The sequence below is a fragment of the Alnus glutinosa genome, chromosome 4 (genome assembly GCF_958979055.1).
Source record: "Alnus glutinosa chromosome 4, dhAlnGlut1.1, whole genome shotgun sequence".
Classification (NCBI taxonomy): Eukaryota; Viridiplantae; Streptophyta; class Magnoliopsida; order Fagales; family Betulaceae; genus Alnus; species Alnus glutinosa.
Window position 1 is genome coordinate 8,929,490 of NC_084889.1, and position 24,010 is coordinate 8,953,499.

A 24,010-nucleotide genomic window follows, 5' to 3' on the forward strand; every position below is an offset into this window, starting at 1 on the left:
TCAACTTGCACAATCAGAACATTATATAGCATATACCGGTAGCAACACACAATTTAAAATCAACCCAAAATGAAAAATCAAAACCCTAAAATGAAGAAATAATTCCAACATCTAGTAAACAGAGTACAATTAGAGATTCAGAACATTATATAGGATTGTTTGGAAGTCCTGCTGTCTTGGCTTGATGCTACAATTTTCCATGGCCGGTGCTAACCTTGAGGCCCGATCCTTTTTCAGATGGGTTGGTGAGAGTGGGATTATTTTTAACAAAGAATTCTAAGATGGTGAGTAGATGTAGGTGAGTATATATTCACCCTTTGGCAATGAACCCATGTACACAATTTAAACATCCTTGGCTTTATTTCACTACAAAAAATGTGCAAATTGGCGTTGTTTTTATTTTTATCGTTTACTAAAATGGCACCAAACTTAGGATTTTGCGTGCTTTAATAAAAAATTACTTGCATTGGCATCGCTTACAAAAACGATGAAAACTAACGTTGTTTCATTACTAAATGATGTTAACAAATTTTTTTCCCTGTCAACCCTTACAAACAATTAGGGGTGTGCATGGAGCGGAGTGGGGCAGATTTCTTTCGCCTTTTTTACCCCCGCCCCACACCCCTGTGGGTCCCTAAAATCGCACCCGCGAACCGCACAAAAACGGGAGAATACGTGCGACGTGGGGTGATGCAGGGCGGTTTGATGCGGGGTGGGGGGTGCGGATTGTGCGGGGCAAGGCGGATTTAATATCTAGATCTAGAAACATGCTTGATTATCTCAGGAACCAAACAAAGCATAGAGAAATCACAAACATATCAATGATTTTCGCAACAACCAAACACTAAACTAAACTAAACCAAATAAAAACGAACAATTTTTTAAAAAAAACACTCATCTTAATCACCATCGTGCCCACCCCTAAGCTTCGTAACTCATTGGAATGCCCAAGTTTGTGGAAGGATTTGATCCGAAGACTGAAGAGTCATGGGGTGTGGGTATAGGTGTGATAGATCTGAAGAGTGAGAGTCAAGACGAGGGATAAATGGATTCAATAGTTGCATTCTGGAATATGGACCAAGGGAAAACAAAGAAGATGAAGCGGCGCTAGGTTAGAAACAAAGATAAGAGAAAATGAAGGGGAAAATGAAGAAGATGAAGCGGTGCTAGGTTAGAAAAAAAAGAGAACATAAAATGAAGGGAAACGGCACTAGGTTAGATTCGTTAGAAACAAAGATGAGAAATGATTCAAAGTAACCTAGGTTTTCTTGTTTTTTACTTTGTTTTAACACACGGGGTGGGTCCCCAGTATTTTTTAAAACCCTAACCCCCCCCCCCCCCCCGCAAAATTTTATCATAAAATGACCCACACCCGCGAATTATAAGGCGAAATCCTTGATTTTAGAGGTAGGGCGGGGTGGGTTGTGCGGGTGGGCAGGTTTTTGCCTACCCCTACAAACGATGTGAAAAAGTTGCCCAATTCACGTCGTTTGCACAGTAACCACCTCAAAAAACTTAATTATTATGTTGTTTTGACCAAAAACGATGCTAATAATTATTGGAGATGCTTGCTAATCTAGAACTTTCCCCCAATATAAATCCCCATTCCCCGCCCTCTGCACTATATATATATATATATATATATATATATATATATATTTATTTATTTATTTATTTATTTATTTATCTAGCTAATATGGTATATTTTTTAAATGGTGGTTCTGAAATCGGTTTGAGCTTGGAATTGAAAATAGGTTAGGTTCATAATTTACAATCTTAGACTTTCGGCTGTTAATTTGTTTGAGTTATACGTTGTGGTCATGTAAGCATGATGCCATTACACCTAAAGGCTAAAAGTATATAATTTGGTGATAATGACATTATTGCAAAAGAATAACGTACGTGGATGTCTTCCCAAAGCTGCCGGTCCATAATAATGCTGATCGATGTTTGGTTTGATGTTCTTATCAATTGTTGGGTAATTTTTTATTAACTATTAAAGGGTAGTAGGTATATCAGTACACTAGAATATAAGAATATTTAGAATATAGCTAGACACAGCAGCCATCGTATATATATATGGTATGCGAAAATGAAGAGGTTTGAACTACTATTTTATAATTCAAGTCTAGGGGAATCGCCACCCCAGGCTGTGAGAGAAGAATGGTTTGTATTTTTCGCAGTACTTATTGTGTTCATTATACAAACCTTATATATATATATATATATATATATATATATATATATATATATATAGGGTTTATTTGAATTTGCGATTTCAAAAAGTACAATTTAAAAATAGAGATTTTAAAATGTGCGATTTGAAAAAGCGCAATTAAGTATTTGACAAAATTGCAGTTTGACTTTCAAAATTGCAGGTTAGCCTTTAAAATTTTGTTTTTTCAAAAAAGTACCCAATTGTCTGCGATTTGGAAAAGCAGTTTTTTGCGTTTTCAAATTACAATTTTTTTTAAAAACGTAATTTTCAAACAATTTCATTTTCTGCGATTTGGTTTAAAATCACACTTTTAGGGCTTGTTATATGTTGAATGACGATTGGATACCGAGGCATTTTTCTTCTGAGTATCCCAATAATACAGCCATATAGTTATTAAGCTACATATCTTAATATGCAGGATCACGAATTGTAACTAAGCTAGCAGAAGGCGTAAAAACAAAGGAAGACATCATCCGACGAGGTTATCTTCCTTTGTTTTTCAAGTTGACAAGAATCACAATCAAAAGAAATATTAGTGGATACTGAACCTAACAAATTCCTAGAACCTAATGACTGAATTTGAGAAGTAGATGCATAACCAAGACGCAAATGCAAAAGTGCAATGGATGGTGATGGCGAAAAGGCAGTAGTAGAAACTGCCGAGTAGGGAAGGTGTAAGGATGAAAGTCCAAACATTTGTCCAACTCTACGACCTGTCTCAAGTGTCGGGTCGTCTGAAGATCCTGTACATTAACACCATAGTAGTCAAAAACAAATTTATAACCAAGTTCACATAGTTGGCCAACAAAAAAGAGGTTAAATGGAAAGTTCTGGCACATGAAAAACTTCATTAACAGAAAGTGTAGGTGTATTCATGGTGCCTATAATTTTAACGATGATAATAAAGCTATTAGCTGTGTGCAACAGCGGAGCCAGGGAGGTCCACATGGCTCAAATGACCCCTGGCCCGCCAAATAAAGTGAGAGTTTGCCCTCCCAAATTCACCACACGGTTCAAGTTTAATGTTCCTAGGAGTAAATAGTTGTCCATTCGTGTGTTAAAGTATTGATTAAATTATTAAATTTACATATTCCTATTTGCTTAAGTTTTTAAAATAAGTGATTATTTAAAATGATATTAAAGCGAAAAGTAAAGTTCGAACCTTGATTTCGTTATTTGCCTCTCATTTCAATTAAATATTCTATGTGTTGGACCCCACTTATTAAAAATAGAATTTAAGTCCATACGTAAGGAAGAATATTAAAATATTTATTAAATTATTAAATTTATATCTTTCTATTAATTTAATTAAGCTTTAAGGACACAAGCGGTGATTTGAATGGATGGCGTGTAGTCTTGTATTGTTGTATTGTTTAAATTCCTGGTGAGTGTATCAAGGGATCGGATTACTGTATTTAATTCATTAGCTTAGCTCCTCTATCTCATACTTTTATTATTATTATTATTTAATACAAAGTTTAATACCCTTTAAACAATTATTGAGGTTTTCAAAAGAGTAATGTCACGTATCACACAATCATCTTATAAATATCTAACAAACAGGATCTAGTACCGATCAACTTTTGATCATCAAATTAAAAAAAATAAAAATTAAATAGCTATTAAGCCTTACAACAACAACTTTGTAGAATATTTATATGGTGTGTAACCTTACTTTTTTTTTAAAAAAATTTATCCATCCATCTCTAAAAGACTTGTGAGATAATTTTTTTCTTTCTTCATATTTCAAAAATATTTTAATGTTTTTAATTAATTTTTAGTTATATTTTTAATTATCTTTTAAACTTTATCTTTAATTCTGCCTCGGTTAACTAAAATCCAACCTCCGCCATTAGCTGTTTGAGTTACAGATGAATGTAATAGAGGTATAGATATGGAGAATGGATAGAGTGTCATGTGATTGCGACATGCGAAGAGAAAGATTTACTTGGCGAAGACGACAGAGGAAGATGCAGAACGTGATGAACTTGCAGCAATTGCTATTGTTTTAATCTTAATAAAATACTGGTTTAACATTGTCTTTCATGTCTTACCATGGGCGAATAATGTGATCTTGCCGGCAGCTATTGTCTTAATCTTGATAAAATAATAATCGTTTTTTGGCTCATCATTCTTAACGAAGACTCTCTCTTTCTCTGATCGAGCTCCACAATGCAGTTTCTTCTTTTCGCGATCTTCTTCCTGATCATCCTGTTCTTGAAGCTTTTGTACTCAATTATATGGGTCCCATGGAGAATCCAAGAACATTTCCGCAAACAGGGCATACGAGGCCCTGCCCACAGTCCGATCTTCGGAAACACGGTGGAGATCCGCCGCATGGGCGCCCAAGCCCAGTCAAAATCAATGGCTTGGTTGGACCACGACATACTTCATCGAGTGGCTCCTTTCTACTACGAGTGGTCAGCTGTGTATGGGCCGGAGGACGTTTCTGTGTTGGTTCGGGGCAAAGCCCAGATTGGCTATAGCCGATCCGGATATGGTCAAGGAGGCCCTGATGGGTACCGGCGAGTCGTTTGAAAGGATTGAGCTCGATCCTTTGACTAAGCAGTTCCTAGCTTGGACAAGGATTAGCTGGGGTGAGGGGTGAGAAATGGGCTCTTCACAGAAGAATCGCAAACCAGCTGGCTTTTAAGCTAGAGAGAGTAAAGGCAATGTCCCCCAAACTAAACAGGCAGCCACCCCTTCTTTTAAAAAAAAAAAAAAAATTAATATGTTTAGTTTTTTTATATATATTTATATATATATATATATATTTATCTTTTTACAGTATAAAATTAATTTACTGTATACATGTTTGATGTTTCGGTAAAATTATCAAAATATGATTATGGATGGTTGAAACAAACAGTATACAAACTAAAAATGGTTCAACTTTGAATTAGACATATATATTGTATATAAAGAAGAATTAATTAGTTCAAAATCAAAATTCTATTTATTTAGGATTTGTTGCAAAACCATTTTGGAAATTTTAATTTACCATGTTTGGGTATTAACTGGAGACACAATATATAGATGATTTATAATCCTATTTTTTACTGAAAAATCAGCCGCTCACTCCAGTGGCGACACACAGTCAAAACATGTAAATTTTCTGTGTATTATTTTCTTTACCTTTTCACCAATCACACAGTCTTGACAATCCCCAACACATACTAAATCAGAATTGGCTGCCCGAAATTTTGGCTAGTTCAAGAGAGATGCTCCAAAAGTGGGAAGACGAGAGAGGGGAGAGAGACGAATTCGAGGTGGATGTGCACAAAGAGCTCCATCACCTTTCAGCGGATATTATATCTAGGACAGCATTCGGTAGCCGATTTGAGAAGGGGAAGAGAATTTTTATGTTACAAGAGCAGCACCTGTACCTCGTCATCCAAGCTTTAAGCAGGGTCTACATTCCCGGTTACAGGTGAACATATTCAATATTCTCACAGGCTTTCCTTCTCTAATTAACCTTCAAATTCTCACAGGTTTATTCATTTTGGACAGAGTTTTCCTCCGGAGTTGAAGGAATTTTCTCTTACTTTAATTTGTTTATAAAATTGTCATTTTCCTTGAACATATGAAAAGTTTATCGATGTTATTATAAAAATATATGTTTCTCACGTACTAAGAGGCAGGCATGTAAGTTTCTGCTATGGACTTGTTAACCATCCCGTAAATGAATGAAATACGTACATTCGCAGGTTTTTGCCTACTAGGAATAATAGAGAGAGGTGGAGACTTGAGAAGGAAACACGGGAAGCCGATCGAGAGCAATAGTAAAGCGAGAGAAGATTCAACAAATTTGCTGGCTCTCTTAATGTCTTCTCACAAGGGTCCTAATGGTGAAGAGGAGAAATTAGAGGTGGAGGAAATCATAGATGAATGTAAGACCTTCTACTTTACAGGAAAGGAAACAAGCGCTAATCTTTTGACTTGGGCACTCATCCTTCTTGCATTGCATCAAGAATGGCAAAGTAGGGCTAGGGAAGAGGTTTTTCGCATTTGTGGAGAAAATCACATCCCACTGCTGAGAATTTGAACGACCTTAAAATAGTAAGTTTAATTTCTCACTGAGTTGCTTGCCTGTTTGGCTCAAATCATAGATTGTCTCTGAATAATATTGTACGTTCAATGTGATCATCCATCATGAACTTGGCATTTTACGTGGAAAATATTAGTGTTGTTAATTTGATGGCTATATATACACAGTACTTTAAACAAGTCAGTATTTATTTTCCATTAGATAAATGGAAAGTACTTACGCTTTTCATTACCATCGCATACTGTAATCTGTATAATTTCTTACTCTTTTTCAACAGGTAAGCATGATACTGAATGAGACACTTCGTCTCTACCCTACGCCGGTGCACGTGCTGAGATAAACATGCAAAAGAGTTAAGCTACGGAACCTCGACGTTCCGGCTGGCACACAGCTTTATCTGGCCATGACTGCCGTCCATCATGATACTGAGCTATGGGGGAAAGAATCTACCTCAAGAGAGTCAATACCTTGAAAAATCTTTTAGAATAATATTGTTTTCATTGTTTTTTTCCAAAAAAAAAAAAAAAACACGTTATCTCTTATATGAACGGCATGAATTCATTTGTATTTGTACTAGAAAGGCCACACTATGTTGTCACGGGCTGTGGCATTGATGTAGTCATTTTACTGATACTTAAAACACTGTGTAGGCTTAAACTCTTCGCCAAATAATTAATATGTCTAATATTTAATTAAAATAAGAGTGAATTATAAAATTAAGATTTAAATTTAAATTTATGACATTTACTTTAATTAATATTATGTTAAACCACGAATTCTCCCAAAATATTAAATTAATTAAAAAATAATTAACTTAATACTTAAAATATATATATAAGCTAGTGCCGGAGCTCACGTCGACCCTGATCATTTTCATTTCAACCCCTATATTCGGACAGCCTTTCCTTTTTTGACTTTGAAGTTATATGTATCAAAAGTCACATATCTATTAAAAGAAACCATTGGGCCACTTTCGCATGCGTGTACATGTTCCCACTCCGCCGTCAGTATTGTGGCAGCTAGTGGCTACTCTAGCAGAGTCGGCAATATATATAATGCATTATTTTACTAATAATAAAGCTTTCCAACGCCCACTATCTGATAACTATGCAGCTCACTCATCTTCACCAAAACTCTTTCTTTCTCTGTTTCTCTAAGAGTTCACCATGCATCCTCTTGTTGTTGTTGTTGTTGTTGTTGCGATTTTCCTTGTCTTCCTTTTGAAATTCGTATACTCAATCATATGGGTCCCATGGAGGTTCGAGAAACACTTCCGAAAGCAAGGCATACAAGGCCCTGGCTACCGTCCGATCTTCGGAAACTCAGCCGAGATCCGACGCATCTACGCCGAGGCTCAAACGAAGCCAATCCCGTTTGACCACGACATCCTTCGCCGTGCGGCTCCTTTCTACTACAGGTGGTCAGGCATGTACGGGAAGACCTTCCTGTACTGGTTCGGGTCAAAGCCGAGGCTGGCAATATCTGACCCGGACATGATTAAGGAAGTCCTTATGAACACTTCTGGGTCCTTTAAGAAGGTCCGGCAGAACCCCTTGGCTAGGCTGCTCTTTGGGCAGGGACTTGTTGGGCTTACGGGCGAGAAATGGGCTGTCCATAGAAGGATCATAAACCAGGCCTTCAACATGGAGCGGGTAAAGGTGACCACTTTTTCGCTCTCTCTACAACTCAGTTTTTTTTTCTTTTTTATTATTTTTTATTTTTATGACCTACTCGATGGCTGTTTATAACTGTTACTTAGTTTTGGAAATGTATTCAGTAAAATGCAAAGTTTAGCATTTGAGTTATTTTTGGTTGTGTAAAATAAATAACTCCTTCCGTCCACTGCCGCCAATAAACCGTTTGCCACTTGTACTTAAAAATCAGTTGGTCCAATCAAACTATGCCGGCTGTAGATATCACCACGTAAGCCATAACAGATTAGCATACTTTGCCAGATTAGGACTCCATCAGTTTTGTAAGTCCATGTCATCTGTGCCATGTAAGCATATCCCCTAAAAAAGATAAAAGAAAAAAAAGTTTAAGGGTGGCAGTGGCCTCCGCAGGTAGTGGTGTGGTTCTCTAACGATTCGCCCAGAAGAGGTGGCTCGCGGGGAACCCCACCCTGCGGAGGTGGTCCCAAGGGTGGGGATCCACCGTGACCACCTCCACCTATGTTGGGGTGCGTCCTCAGTCACCCCTTTGGCTTGCCTAGCTTGCACCATTCCCTTCACCCCTGCTTGTCAGGGTTTCAAGGCTCGTTGAGATCTAAAAATAATTGTCATATTAAAATGAGACACAGAGAGAGTTGTTAGTTGCAAAGGTTAGGGAGCATAGGCACTTTCGTGCTTTTAGAGGATGGACTCCCGTGGGGGGGTTCCTGTGAGCTACCTCTGCAGCGGTAGCGGTGGGTAGCTGGAGAACCCACCACAACCCGCGGAGTGAATTTACCTACCGCCACCTTTTCTTTTTCTTTTTTTGTTTAGGCGGATACGTTGATATGGCGTAGTTGACATGGATTGATGGAGATTTGATTTGGCAAAGTATGCTGATCTGGCAAGGCTTACGTAACAATATGTACGTACACGTGACACCTAATTTGATAAGACTAACTGGTTTTTTGGTACACGTGGTAAATAGTTTAACTGATGAGAGTGGATGGAATGAGTGATTTTGCTCAACTAGAAAGCTCAAAGACCAATTTATCACTTTTGAAAACCGAAGGATTGATTTGATCAACATCAAAAGCACAGGGATCAATTTTGGATTTAACAAAAAAAAAAAAAAACACGAACACAGGTCTCGGATTAATAAATGTGGACTTGGTCCGTTGGTCGTTAAATAGAATAAATTTTATGAGATTGTGCAACAAGTTTGATACAAATTTGACATTAGACATGTGACCAAACTTCCCTCCTGGTTTTTTTTTTTTTTTAATATATATATTCTACAGTGTTGGGTACCAGAAATTGTGGCTAGTACTGCAAAGATGCTCGATCAGTGGGAGCGAAATAGTGGAGGGAGAGACGAGTTTGAGATGGATGTCCACAAAGAGCTTCATGATCTCTCAGCGGAGATCATAGCAAGAACAGCTTTTGGAAGCAGTTTTGAAGAGGGGAGGCCCATTTTCAATTTACAAGAGCAACAAGTGCATCTTTTCTCCAAGGCAATCAGAAGTGTATACATTCCTGGGTTCAGGTGACGTAGTTCCAACCTCTAAAGTTACACACTAATTTAAATATAGGCCAAATTAATGAGTTATAATTAAGGCTTTATCTTGTTATAGAGCCAGTGATGAGTTTCAATTAAGTCTTTGGCTTCTTATAAATGCGTAGGTTTTTGCCTACTAAGATGAACAAAGAAAGGTGGAGACTAGATAAGCAAACTCGTGACTCTATAAGGATGCTGATTGAGACCAACCAAAAAGCAAGAGATGGTTCAAGAAATCTTCTCGGTCTATTAATGTCTTCTTACAAGAATCAGGATGGTGAAGAAGAAGTGTTAGGGATTGAGGAAATCATAGATGAATGCAAGACCTTCTACTTTGCAGGAAAGGAAACAACTGCTAACCTTCTAACTTGGGCACTTCTTCTCTTAGCATTGCATCAGGAATGGCAAAGCAGGGCAAGAGAAGAAGTGGTAAGCATCTTCCAGGACAATGAGCCTCTAGTTGCAGAGAAATTAAACGAGCTTAAAATTGTAAGTTCAAATTCTTACCAACTCGTCAACTTTTCAGATACTGTTGGAAAGAGTTGCGAGCTTTTATGGAATTCAACAACATTACTCTTTAAGTTTACTATCTAATGTCAGCTATCTTTTGACAGAGACACAGTATTTCTTATCCATTCACATATATACTTGTTGCTTGCTGTTTTCTAACAGGTGAGCATGATAATCAATGAAACAGCTCGACTCTATCCTCCCAGTGTGATGTTAATGAGGCAAACATGTAAGAAGGTGAAGTTAGGGGACCTCGATGTTCCTGCTGAGACTCAACTATATTTGGCCTTGACTGCTGTTCATCATGACACAGAGATATGGGGGGAAGATGCTAAGAAGTTCAACCCATTGAGATTCATGGAGCCTCGAAAGCATTTAGCTTCTTTCCTCCCATTTGGGTTGGGTCCAACAATCTGTGTAGGTCAAAATTTAGCAATGGTTGAGGCCAAAATCGTCTTAGCCATGATCGTTCGGCATTTCTCCTTTGTGGTATCTCCAACCTATGTTCATGCCCCAATGTTGCTCGCAACCTTGCAGCCTCAATATGGTGCACAAATACTCCTTTCCAGGATTTCAAGTTGAAGCGGCCTGTCAAACATCTGAACACGCTTATATATAGAGATGCTGAGATGCTTTATTTTACTTTCCCTTTGCTTTCAAAAAAAAAAAAGAAAAAAAGAAAAATAATGCTATGCTTTTATTTTAGAGTGTTCGTATGGCACTGTCGATCAATATTTTTTTTTAGCACGGGCTAATTCAATGATTGATTGGCAGTGTTACATTAATAAAGTAGGATAAAAGTGTAGATTTGCTCTTATACCATATTAAAAGAAAGAGAAAGTGAAATATGGAGAAGGAAATTTTGCATTTATGAGTGAATAAAATTGTATAATGGTTAAAGCCTGTTTATGAAAAATGTTATATACCACACTTTTATTGTACAATTATCTCATAATGTTGATGTGGTGTTTCTAATTAATCCTTGTTTATTTTAAAGGCTATCACAATTTAATGGTTAATTGGGATTGTCACGAAAGCATTATAAGATAAACATGTAGTTTTTAACATTACTCCTTATTTACGTTTAAATGAAGCTATTAAAAAAAAAAATTACAATAAGTATAAAAATAAGGAACTAATTATGATTGATCTATAAATATAAAAGGAAACAAGGAATATTATCAGAATATTCTCATTATGTTCCACGAGTATTACAATAATATTCTACATTATAAAATCACACATGATTGTGTAATGTCAATAACCCGATCACGTCCAATATATATATATATATATATATATATATATATATATATATATATATATATATATATATATATATATATATATATATATATATATATCGCATTATATTTCATTACAAATCACCATTTATAATAGAATTTACCCTAAAAAAACAGATCTGATAGGAAGAGAGAGCATATCCCCCTCTCCCTTTTCTTTTCTACTCCCCGCTTTTACCATTTCCCTCTTATTCTGATTTTTTCTTTTGTTTGGAGGTGTTCTCCGACCATATCAGCAATTTTAGCCTCTCCGCTATGCATCAATTCATCTTCCTCTGTATTGTGCCGTTCATCTTCTCCTTGACCACTGTTGTTGTTTATTGGTTGAGTTTTTGTTTTGAATAAAAGTTTTATTCTCTCTCTCTTTAGATCTGCCCTCATGGGCGATCTATAAAATGAAAGTTAGTAAAGTGTGAGGGGTTATCTTTCATGACCTAGATAGTTCGATGTAAGGGGTTATTTAAATAAATTTTTCTAGGATATTTGACTACCCTTGTTTTAGATCTAGTCTGCTCGGAACAGATATGCTCTTTAACTATTTTTGTACATGAGTTAGCGGCAGATCAAAGTCATATATATCACTTTATTGTAAAAATTTTATTTGTATCTATGACTAGGTAACCTCATAACATGTGGCTATGATTTTACAGAACTTTTATGTTTTGTGATATAAGAGTTTTATACTCATAATCTTTTATCAATAAAATACTCAAATCTTTTGTTAAAAAAAAAAAAAACAAAGGTTTTAGATCAGTATTTGTTAAAAAACTAAAAATTCAAAAATTGATTGACAGTATCACTTCAAAAGAGTGAAATAATTATAAAATAAAAGAGTAATTTCTAACATGTAATATATATATATATATATATGGTCAGCCTTGGCGCTTAGAAAGAAAAAAAAAAAGTGCAGACAGTTGACTTTAAATCAATATCAAAAAATTAATTAGAAAATTAGAAGAAAACAAATCAATATCAAAACGTGTGTATATATATATATATATATAATTACACTTAACCCCCCTGATTTATCCACGGTGTGGTGATTTATCCCCCAATGTACCAAAATTGGTACATGACCCCCCCAAACTTGCCAACGTGTGGCAAAATCAACCTTCCGTCCAATCGACCGTTTGTTTGGACGGAAAGTCGGTCACGTGCAAGTCACGTGACTTGGGAAGCGTCTCTGTCTTAAACGGTCATGTGACTTGCACGTGACCGATTTTCCGTCCAAACGAACGGTTGATTGGACGGAAGGTTGATTTTGCCACACGTTGGCAAGTTCAGGGGGGTCATGTACCAATTTTGGTACATTGGAGGGTAAATCGCCACACCGTGGATAAATCAGGGGGGTTAAGTATAATTATCCCATATATATATATATATATATATAGTTGAGATAGTCAAAGAAACAAAACAGAAAAAACAAACAAAAGATGATCACAAGGGACGATCCTTCCCTCTGTCAAGAGAAACATCTAATTATAAAGGAAAAATAAAAAATTGAATGCTACCAGAAAGCTTGATTAGCGCCGTTCATTTAATTAAATTGGGAGTGTGAAAATCCTCACTCTTGTAAACATTGGAGGCTGACCAACTCTAAAAAGAGGTTAGCAAATATGGATGTATACAATTCCAACTCTTGTGGTCCATATCTTTAGGTAAACTTTTCCGTTTCAAAATAAGTTAAAGATACGTTTGGTACACTGGAACGATGATTATGTAGGAATAAGAATGAGTATTATTAAGAAAGATATAAATTTTCTACAAACCGGTTGTATAAAATTTCTTACAACTCACATATAAGAGTGACATGTGTCCCTCGACATGTGAAAATCACATGTTTTTTTAATTAATGCTATTAAAAAAATATGTGAGAAAGGAACACATGTCACTCTTATAAGTGGGTTGTAGAAAATTTATGTCCTACTAAGAATACTAGAAGCTATAATAGAATGACTATTTTTATTTGTTTGTTTGGTGGCGATACAAGAATGAACAAATTTATTTACTTTATTTAATCAAATTTCTTAAAATACTCTAATTCTAAAAATGATTTAAAATAAAAAATAATAATAAAACACTTAGAACCCCACCTTCCTCCAGAGAAAAATAAAATCATTTCACATTAATAGCGAGCCACCCGAACAAAACAATTAGGAGTGGTCGCACTACATTTGATAAGCCCCTCATATTGTTTTATTAGGTGATCGCCCCTCATATTGTTTTGTTAAGGCGGCCGACCATTCATGGAGATTTTCTTTTTGTTTCCGTAAAATAATAAAAAATAATTTTCCTGGAAAATGTTATTAAATTCCTAGAGAAAAACTATTCTTAACCTTCTTTTTTTTTTTTAAAGAGAAATTGCTATTCCTCATTTTAGGGGAATAACTATTGCATGGAAATTACGATTCCAGGAATGATGCACGATCAAATAACGGAATGAAAATTTTATAAGAATAGTCACCCCATTTCTGGATCCATTCTTGCCCCTTGTGGTTATATTAGAAATAAAAGAGAGTCCCGGGACTTATTTACAAATATGAAGAAGAAAAAGTATATTCGCCACGTATGATTCACATTAGCGACCGGTCCACCTATCGATCACTTTCTATTTGGGCGAGCACCGATGTCTGGTGACTGGTGCTCCTAAAAAATTGGATGAGAAACGTGGTACTTGGAAATCACGCGAACATATCAATCCGGAGGCTTAGTTAGACCGATAGAGACCGAACTACCCTCACTAACGGGCAAAAGACATATGTGACAATTTTCCGTAAGAAAGTTAGGACAGGGTCAAAATTGTCAGAGAAAACTAATAATCTATCTATATAAAGTAAAAACTACAGCGTTTCAACTTAGATGTCACTTTCTTGTGGCTTCTAGGGTTTTATTGCATTTAGCCGCCAACGAAATCTCTGGACTCTGTTTTCTTGACCTCTTAGACGACCGTGAAATCAGAGAGAGAGAGAGAGAGAGAGAAGGTTAGGGAGAGAGGGATAGATAGGCTCGTGTCTCCCACCTTACTCCCGAAGATTCAGCTAAATCTCCCTTTGATAGCTCTACCTGGAATATAAGACCAGAGGTTTTCTTTTTTTTTTTTTCTTTTTTTTTTTTTGTAAGCTAGACCAGAGGTCGGGTCTAGGGTTTATGGTTTCGAAGTTTCGAATTGAATATACAGAAACGGTGAGTTCCGCTACCTATCAATTTCTCTGTATTCTGTGCGTTGAATTTCCTTTTTGTTTTTTATTTTTTTATTTTTTTATTTTTTTATTTTTTTATTTTTTTATTTTTTTATTTTTTATGGTTGGGATTGCTGTAAAGAATAATTATTGGGTTTGGTTGTTTTTACTAAATCAGTGATAATGGTGACCGCAATAATTAATGATATGAGCATAGCTATGGCTGATATCTGTCTTAGTTGTGACTTTTAGATTTTTGTATAATTATTTTGCTGTGTTTGCGTGCTTAGGATTGTTTTACTGGAACTTGGGGTTATTTCCCTTTTCAGGATTCTGAATCACTGCGATATATTGAAGGGAGTGGAGCGATTCTAGATGTACTGAGAATTATGAGATTTCCTTTTGTATATAGTGGTGAAAATAGTGTTCTTTGCAATAGAGGAGTTGAAGTGAAATTGTTTTGCTTAAGAGGATAAAATGCCATCGACTTCTTTTTCGAGTCTGAGAACTGCCATTCGGAAGTCGATTGGAGTGCAAGAAGGTAGGCTCCAGGACTCGGTTGATGTGATAATTGGGCAAGGGAAATCGTTGTTTGGCAGTTCTAGGTTGTTCCATTCTTTATCATCGTCGTCGGCTCCTACGGACCTGCATCTGTTGTTACGACCTGGAACTATATATGCTGCAAGATCGGAGTTAGTTAGCCGAAGAAGGAATATCTCTGTTGTTGGAGCACTTTCGCGAACTCTGTCTATTCCATCTGTATCTGGGCCTTCCTTTCAGAACTGTGCGTACCACATTGATTGCGTGCTTGCTGAACCTGGGAACTTTACAGTCAGCAGCAAGTTTCAGAATAAACCTATGGCTGCTTCTGGTTCCAGAGCTGTATTTAGTGAATGTTCGTTAGATATCTTAACTTCAAGGCATAAGCATCTTTCAATACCGACAAGTAATGCCCGTACCTTTTATAGCAACAGAAGTTTCGAGAGTTGCAGCAAAGCTAGCATGAGTTTGAAAAACCATGAGCAACCCCACGATAATGTGATTTATGGATATTTCATGTATAATGCTGCAAAGAGGTGGTGTAATTCTCACCCATTCATAGGATCAGGACCAAGAGATTTTCATAGCACATCATCCACATGTTTTTCTGCTGGGACTGCCCCTCATGTGTCCTTTGATAATTCTGCTCGTGAGGAACAGCATGCAAATTCTACTGATTCATCTGAAGAGTATGTTCTCTGACACTGTTTCTGTTATTTCTCATAAACTTATTTACGAGACCTGTATTCCATTCTTTGTTTATGAGATATGATTTGATTGATGTTTGAAGTAGGTGTCATCTGAAATGTATCTATAGCACATGCTTAGAATGAACCTGGGTTTCCTCCACACATTGTGAGTCACGATTTTATGTCATAGGCTGTTGCTCCCTATCATGTCCTTATGGTGTTTGTTGGGGGCTTCTTTTGTATTTTGGGTCTCTTGTGGGTTTTGGGAGTTGTGGGTTTGTAGTTCCCTGTGGATTTTCTTGGGTTTTTCATGTGGGCTAGTTGAGTTGTCCCTGTGTATACTTCTTGTGTACTTAGGGGCGTCTTACGCTTTTTTAATGAAATTTTCTTACTTATCAGAAGAAGAAAAAAAAGTGTTCTTTCAGAGGATAGTGATCTTAATTGGTTTGTAATCTGGAGGGTTTTAGTTCAATGCCAGGTTGATGTAAGGTGGGTGGGGCTAGTGTTGCCCTTATTAAAAAAATTGAAGCTGATCACCTATGTTGGATTATGATGGTTGCTTGGAAGGTTTAGGCTTCCTTGTAGCCGTGCTCATCATCCTATTTATAGTAGGTTTCACGGTTTTTTTCCCAAAAAAAATGATCTTGGAGATTGTGTAATGCTTACTCTCAAACTATTTGGTTACACAGTAGTATATTCTTTGTTTCTCTCTCTTAGATGCAAGCACTAGATGTGCTGCACTGTTGACCTACAAATTACATTTTCATTGTCATCATTCTGGTAGTAATATTAGCTTTCATTATTTGTTCTTAGTACCGGGTGTAACTGAAATGGTCTCTCTCCTATTTTATTGTTTATTACAACAAATCTTAACGTTGCAACTCCTCTTCCTACTACTGCTACTGCTATTTCTATTTCTATTGATTATTCCTTTGTTGATGTTAGAATTTTATCTGCACTTAAAAGTGTGAACCCACGTTGACCTCCACTTATGAAATATCAAAATCATGTGATAACTTCAACATGTTACAATTTGCTTTCCTAGCCACTCTTAGCTTTAAAGTCAGCAAAATGCCTCCCACTTCTAGTTACACCTCATTAAACTGCAACTTTTACACTTTGTTCATGCTGTTTTTGAATAGTTAATACTCTGTCGATTTTATTCTTTTTTGTGGGTATTCTCCTTTCTGGCCAAGCTAGATATGTGTATGTAAATTAGTGACAAAGAGAAGGTAACCCTCTTTGCATATTATACTTCATTATTATTTGAATCCTACCCATATCAAATAACAGTTATTTTCCCTCTTTTGTCTGTATTTTTCAAAAAGTTTCATTTACATAACTTGTCATGTTTATATGTGCAAAGCTGCTTTCATGTTATATTTGTGCAAGCTGCTGCTGCTGCTCTCTCTCTTTTCCTACTCTATATATATTTCATCTATATGTGTTCAAAACCAGTCGGCCTTTTGTTTAACCATTACAATGTATTGGAAAGGATTTGAAAGACCAAAGACTGGTATAGGATGAACTCCATGGTCCAGTAGTTTTTGAATAGTGCTTGTGGTACTTGCACCACACGAAGTAGCTAGTTTGTGGCCATCACTGTTGGTATAGGAGCTTTTGAGCTAGCCTAGGACTTTTGAAGACATTGCAGCTGTTCTTTTTTCTTTTTTTGCCTCTCTAATGTTTAGATCATTTTTAATATATTTTTTGAATCTGAAGTGGGAAAGATTTGTACAGGACTTTGGTGAAAATATTTCACCCTGATTTTGTTAATTCATGGTTAGGTAAACATGATGAAGTACTTGCATTTACATCTAGCATGTTTCTTGGCTTTGACTACAGGAATACCTCGGCAGGCAAGACCCTGAAACTACTTTCAGGTTCATGCTGTCTGCCTCATCCTGATAAAGAAGAAACTGGTGGGGAGGATGCGCACTTTATTTGTGTTGATGAACAGGCCATAGGGGTGGCAGACGGTGTTGGTGGCTGGGCAGACCTTGGTGTTGATTCTGGAATGTATTCACGGGAACTCATGTCTAATTCAGTAACTGCTATTAAAGAGGAGCCCAAGGGTTCAATTGATCCTGCTAGGGTCTTGGAGAAAGCTCACTCAAGCACAAAAGCCAAAGGTTCCTCAACAGCATGCATCATAGCACTCACAGGCGAGGTATGCTTCTTCCATTATAGGCATACCTTCATGCCTGCCTCAAGTTTTGAGCCATTTGCCTAAAAAGGGCTATTATTGGATTTATCATTTTAAGAAATTGCGTAACTATTGCCTGACTGGTTCGAGATATATTGGAAGTTCTATATTTTCTTAGTATGTTAGCCTGCAGATCAGTTTATACTCCCCCTGACTGCAGTTCCTTTTACCCTTTTGGATCTTTGCTGCTGTTTCATATTTCAATGCATGATCATGATAATCTTAGTTTATGTAATAATTCCATGATGTGTTCTAATTTTGTTTTCAGAATGAAAATTATGGGAAATCAGGGGTTGTATTATGTGTTGAGGAAGTAACATAATTTACTATACAACATATATGCTAATGAGCGTTGACTTGATGTGGCTAAGTGGACTGTAACACCTAATCAAGTTCAAGATTCATTATTTTGATTTATTTGGAGAGCTGGCTTCATTCTATAAGTGACATAGGTTAGATGTTATAACCTGCTTTCTATTTCTTGGGTTAGGCCAAATCATAATTACTGGGTTTATGACAGTAAAAGAAAAGGTTAAAGGTTTGTTTATTGATTTTTGTATGAGCTATGCTTGACTTTAAAGGACAAAAGGGTTAAGGTTTGAGAATCTTGGTTGAAGGAACTTTTGGACTGCAATAAATATAAGCGTATTAAGGGTGGTTACGGTGAGTTAACTGATGGATAGAGGTTAGGGAATAATTTTGGGGGTTTAGGGTTTCAAAGGGTGTAAAGCTAGAGATATGGTTGTGGTTATATTTGATCAAGAAATGACAACTAATGGATCTGAACAGTGCCTGTGAGCAGTAATGATCGGCAGAGAAGAATCAAGGCTCTTCAAACTCAATCAAAGCACTCATAACCTTCATAAATAAAGCCTAATGAAAAATAACCAAAATCATAAAGGCCTCATGACTGAACTAGACTCTCTGAAAAACTAATTATATCATACCTATGGCTGCCTACGACATCCAGCAGCCAGCAATTCTAATTGAAAATCCTAAAACATTTTGACTTACAATCTTAAGACGAGTTAATTTTAATCCAAAATCAGACCGTGAAGTCTTTATAGATGTTATGGGGGCCTATAAGCCTTAGGATTAGGCTGCCAGTTTTGTTTTGTTTTTTCGTTTTTTCGAAATGGCTTGCTACAATGCGATCAATCAATAAATACTGGAAGGTTTGAGTGACTGCATGTCCTCCCCTGGTTAAGTGGAAGTGCATCGTATCTTTTGTTACTTGATGAAGTGAATGCCTTGTCTATTTTTGGGCAATTTTTTACTGCTCAACTCTATATACTTGGTAAATCTTTTGTTGTTTTTACTTCTCTGAAACAAGATTTTGGGAGTCTTTTGTTTTTGTTATTCCAACTGGCTGGCAACATAAATTTATGCTTGGCTTGTCATTCCAGGCCCAGGGCGTTCATGCAATTAACTTAGGGGACAGTGGCTTTATGGTAGTCCGAGAAGGATGCACCATCTTCAGATCCCCTGTGCAGCAGCATGATTTTAACTTCACCTATCAACTGGAAAGTGGAAATAACGGCGATTTACCTAGCTCTGGTCAGGTATGTGCCTATTACTCTTTTTCTCTTCTCTTCCTGCATATTCCTTTTATGAAGGACCTAATTATAGTTCGAAATTGGTGCCATGCTTCATTTATATATTTTAAGGGCATGGATGTCCATAGATTTCCTGGTCTGGGAGGGGTAAACCTTTCCCTTAGGGAACGCATTTGTGTAATTTAAGTCGCTTGATTATTAAAATGTGTTAATGAGACAAGTGGGCTTTGTTTGATTTAGGTTTTTACGATTCCAGTTGCTCCGGGAGACGCTATAATTGCTGGCACAGATGGACTGTTTGACAACTTGTACAACAATGAGATTACTGCAGTCGTGGTTCATGCCATGAGAGCTGGCTTAGGGCCTCAGGTTACCGCTCAGAAGATAGCAGCACTGGCACGTCAACGAGCACAGGATAAAGACCGGCAGACGCCTTTTTCCACTGCTGCTCAAGATGCTGGGTTCCGATATTATGGTGGCAAGCTTGATGATATCACTGTTGTTGTTTCATATATCACGAGTTCTAGCGATGTATGAGTCTCCCTCTCTCTCTCTCTCTCTCTCTCTCTCTCTCCCTCTCTCCCTCTCTCCCTCTCTCTCCCATGTATATACTATATATTATATTTCATTTTCCTTGCTTGTCGAGTCAGGCTTTTTGTAGAATCGAAATAGCATTTCTTGGTTTGAGTTTATCCCAATGGACTAGGCATATCCAACTTTTTTGATAAGTAGGCATATCCAACTTTTAGCTAGAATAGCTAAGCTAAATCATAAAAAAGACTTCCATCCCATTATTTACTAAAAATGCAAAATAGATTTGTCTGGATTTGTGAATAGTGTAACTCCATGTGGAGTTACACTATTCGTAAATGCATCTTTTTCTTAATATTTCTCTTGGGCCTCTCTCTTTTCCTTCTTTTTTCACGGTTGCTTGTGATTATAATTAATTAGTAGTTATTGTTTACTTCTTTCACACAAAATAAAAAATAAAAAATACGACCTGTTTATGTTAACGGGTCGGGACTCCAGACACGACACGAACACGATAATTTCACGGATCACTCGACACGATCTATAAAATCCGTTTAACATAATGTGTATCGACCCGATTAGATTAAAAGTGCTTCTTCAAAAAAAAAAATTAATGACCAAAATTTTAACAGGAAAATCCTCATTTTCCTGTCCACCAACAAGCCATTCAAAATTTCAAACCAGAATGCAAAATGGAAAACAGGAAAAAGAAAAAGTGAAAAAGAAGACCCTTGTTGATAATTCACCACCTCTGTTTTCGAATACCTAATTTACCACAATGTCCACTCTCTCCAACCCCATAAAGGCTGAAAAAGCTATCCTTTTTCCTATTAATGGTGAGAAAATCACTCTCTCTCTCTCTCTCTTTACAGTTTAGACAAACCATTTCATAGATTAAAATGGCAATCACCTTTCTTCTTCTTCATGTATACAAAAAATGAGATCACTTAATTACAAAAGAAAATTACTAAACAATCAAATAATCAAATCATTTCATGTCAAAATGCTATAAAAATGGAAATTAACTATTAACATATCGGCGGTACCAGATGCGACATCGGTGGAAGAGAGAGAGAGAGCGGCAGAGAGACGGGGAGAGCGATGGCCGTTGGCAGCAAGCCCCAAGCGGAGAGCAGAGACTAGAGAGGCTGAGAGAGAGAGCGTCGACTCGAGTGGGTCCAGCCTCCAAGCGTCAAGCGAGACTGTGGGTAGGGGTGTGCACAGGGCGAATTTTCACCATTTTTGCCCCCGCCCCGCAACCATGCGGGTATAGAAAATCTCACCCACAACCGCAAATTTGCTCACTATATCCACAGGGTCGCGGGGGGGCGCGGGGTGGTTTCTGCGGGTGCGGGTTTTGCAAATTCAGAGTAGATATGATGGGGTGGGCTTGAAGAGAAATGAAGAAAAAAGTGAAGGGTGGCTGCTTTGTTCTATAACTTCCATGAGCGTCCGCTTTCTCGACGTCGTCACCATCAAGTTTCGCGAGGAAGACGCCTACCCAGTTCCTAAAAACGAGTACCATACAAGAGGATAAGTCAAATACCTAAAGAGAAGAGTCTGGTGAGGGGAAGAAGAGAGGGGAAGAAGAGAGGGGAAAAAAACAAGAAAGAAAGAAGAGAGGGAAGAAGAGAGGGGAAGAATTGAAGAGTGAAGAAAAGAGAGCGGCGCAGAGAGGGACGAAGTGTGTGCATTGTGTAGTGTGGTGTGTGCGGCGCAGTGAAGGAAAAAAGAAAAGTGAAGGGCGAAGGGGGCTAGGGCTGATTAGATTTAGATTTTCTTCTTTCTCTCTCTCTCTCTTTTCCTTGATGCGGGGCGGGGATCCGGTTTTTTTAAAACACGCAACCCGCCCCGCCCAGCACATATTTCTCAAATTAAAACCTTAATCCGCAAAAAAAAACTGAAAACCCGTTCCTTTGCGGGTCGATTCGGGTATTACGGGTTTTGTACACCCCTAATTGTGGGAGGAAGAAGAAGGGGCGGCAGCGGCGCGGTTAGGAGCTGAAGATGAAGAAAATGGAAGAAGAAGAGAAGGGCGGCGGACTCGGCGGAGCTGATTCTGCTGAACTGCTGAAGGAAAAAGTGAAAAAGTAAAATTTAGGGTTTTTAGTTTTGATTCTTTTGATTTTTGAACTTTTATGTTTTGTCACTTTGTGAGTTTGTGTTTTCGAATTTTTGCTAAATCAGAAAATAGTATTAGGCTATTGCCATTTGCTGCTATTCCCAATTTTCCCCCCCGCCCCCTTTTTTTTAATTTTTTAATTTTTTTATTTTTAAAAAAAAGATAATCGTGTATGGCGGGTCGCCCATAGGTGACCCACCACCCGATCTGTCAGACTGAGTTAAACGGGTCGACCCGTTTATGACCAAACTCGTTTAAGGTAGACCCAAACCCGCTAATTTCGTGTCGGGTTATTGGGTCATGTCAAAATTGCCAGCTCTAGTCACATGGCACATCCATTTCCATAATGTGGACTATCGTGTGAGTGAATTTGTAAAGGGTAATAGTAACATATATAGTACTCCAAACAGTTTCCTAATCTAAAGATAATTAGCATGAGCTTTGGAATTTGGCTGGCCTTGATTTGTTTGTTTCCAATCAATGGAAGAATTGTTATTATCTTCCCAAAATTCGTAACTTAAGATTCTTAACTTGTTCAATTTACAACGAACAGGGGAGCTAAGAGAGTAGAAATGTTTGGGTTATTTCAATGGCAGGCAGAGTTACTGTTATTAATTTAGACAGCTCGGCTCACCCAACCCATGTCATGCAATCAAGATGCAAATAGAGTTCATCATGTTGACCAGGGACGGAGCCAGAAGTTCTTATGGGCAAGGGCCGGTGGTAAAAAAAAATTATTGGTAGGGGCCAATAGGCTAAATTTTTAGTTTTTTAGCTTATATATATATATTTTTTTTTGAGATTTTTTTTTTTAACCTAAGAATTTTTTTTTCAAGGAAATTGGGGGGGGGGGGGGGGGGGGGCATGGCCCCTGCCAGCCCCCCCTCCCTCCGTCTCTGCTGTTGACTGCCCAAAGAATTCGGTGGACAAGGGGTCTCGGCTTGAAAAACGATCCAAATGCAGACAAACAGCAGATGATTAGCATATCTCTCATGTTCTTGTGGGCTTATTCCTATGTCTTCTTTCTCAGTTAAATGTTGATGGGAGATGAGACTTCTGGGCGCTTTTTCCATAGCCCTCGGAACCACAATACCAGCTTTTTCTTCACCACTAGTGGGGCTCGTTCCTCGGTTGATGACGGCCGCTTAATGTTGTTTGGTAAAAAACACATTATTATCAAAACAATACAAAATACTTTTCAAATCGACAGAGGAAATTATTCAAACTCAATCTATAAAAATATCATGTCTCTTTTACACGTGAGAAATACGTGTTTTTTATTGAGACAGGAGTTGCAAGAATTCAAGAGGCAAGAGTTACTAACATTCAAGAGACAAGAATTATAAGTACTCAAGAGACAAGAGTCACAAAATGATAAATTAGATTTATTGTTGTTAATGTAGAAGTAGAAGAGACTTGTAATGTTCATACTCTTTCTCTATAATTCAGTCTATTTATAGAGAAATAGTCTAATTTATCTAAACGTTACTAGTTTCTTTAATTTTACTTCTACATTAATAATAATAAATTTAATTTATCATTTTATAACTCTTGTATCTTGAGTACTTGTAACTCTTGTCTCTTAAATACTTATAACTCTTGTATCTTGAGTTCTTGTAACTTTTGTCATAATAGAAGTGTAAGGGAATAAAAGTTCTTACTGAATTAATTTCTCAACTAAAAGTGCTGACAAGGGAGTTGGATATTTTATAACCCCTTATTTTCCAATGCAATAAATTCCTTTAATTTATACCGTAAATAGGAGCTATGGAACAACAATTTGGAGCATATATAGTTCAAGCGTTTATTATGGACATCATCCAAACATCTGAAGGAAAGCATAAACTTCCCTTACCATCACTTTGTTCCTCCCATCCCTCTATGGACCATAAGTTAAAGG

General features: G+C 37.2%; 2 protein-coding genes and 1 pseudogene across 2 annotated transcripts; all 3 read left to right on the forward strand.

Annotated features, from left to right (window-relative positions):
* The first annotated feature begins 4,083 nt into the window (after positions 1-4,083).
* Positions 4,084-6,719, forward strand: LOC133866102 (cytochrome P450 734A1-like; annotated as a pseudogene).
* Positions 6,720-7,335: 616 nt separating this feature from the next.
* Positions 7,336-10,700, forward strand: LOC133865325 (cytochrome P450 734A1-like). The gene is made up of 4 exons (XM_062301711.1): positions 7,336-7,924; positions 9,217-9,461; positions 9,599-9,962; positions 10,146-10,700. Exons 1-4 carry the CDS (start codon positions 7,433-7,435, stop codon positions 10,563-10,565), a joined length of 1,521 nt encoding a protein of 506 aa, XP_062157695.1. The 5' UTR covers positions 7,336-7,432; the 3' UTR covers positions 10,566-10,700.
* Positions 10,701-14,157: 3,457 nt separating this feature from the next.
* On the forward strand, positions 14,158-20,149 carry LOC133866397 (probable protein phosphatase 2C 55). Its single transcript, XM_062302907.1, has 5 exons — positions 14,158-14,470; positions 14,796-15,695; positions 17,541-17,865; positions 19,308-19,463; positions 19,698-20,149. The coding sequence occupies exons 2-5, from the start codon at positions 14,944-14,946 to the stop codon at positions 19,992-19,994; spliced, it is 1,530 nt and encodes a 509-aa protein (XP_062158891.1). The 5' UTR covers positions 14,158-14,470; positions 14,796-14,943; the 3' UTR covers positions 19,995-20,149.
* The last annotated feature ends 3,861 nt before the right edge of the window (positions 20,150-24,010 follow it).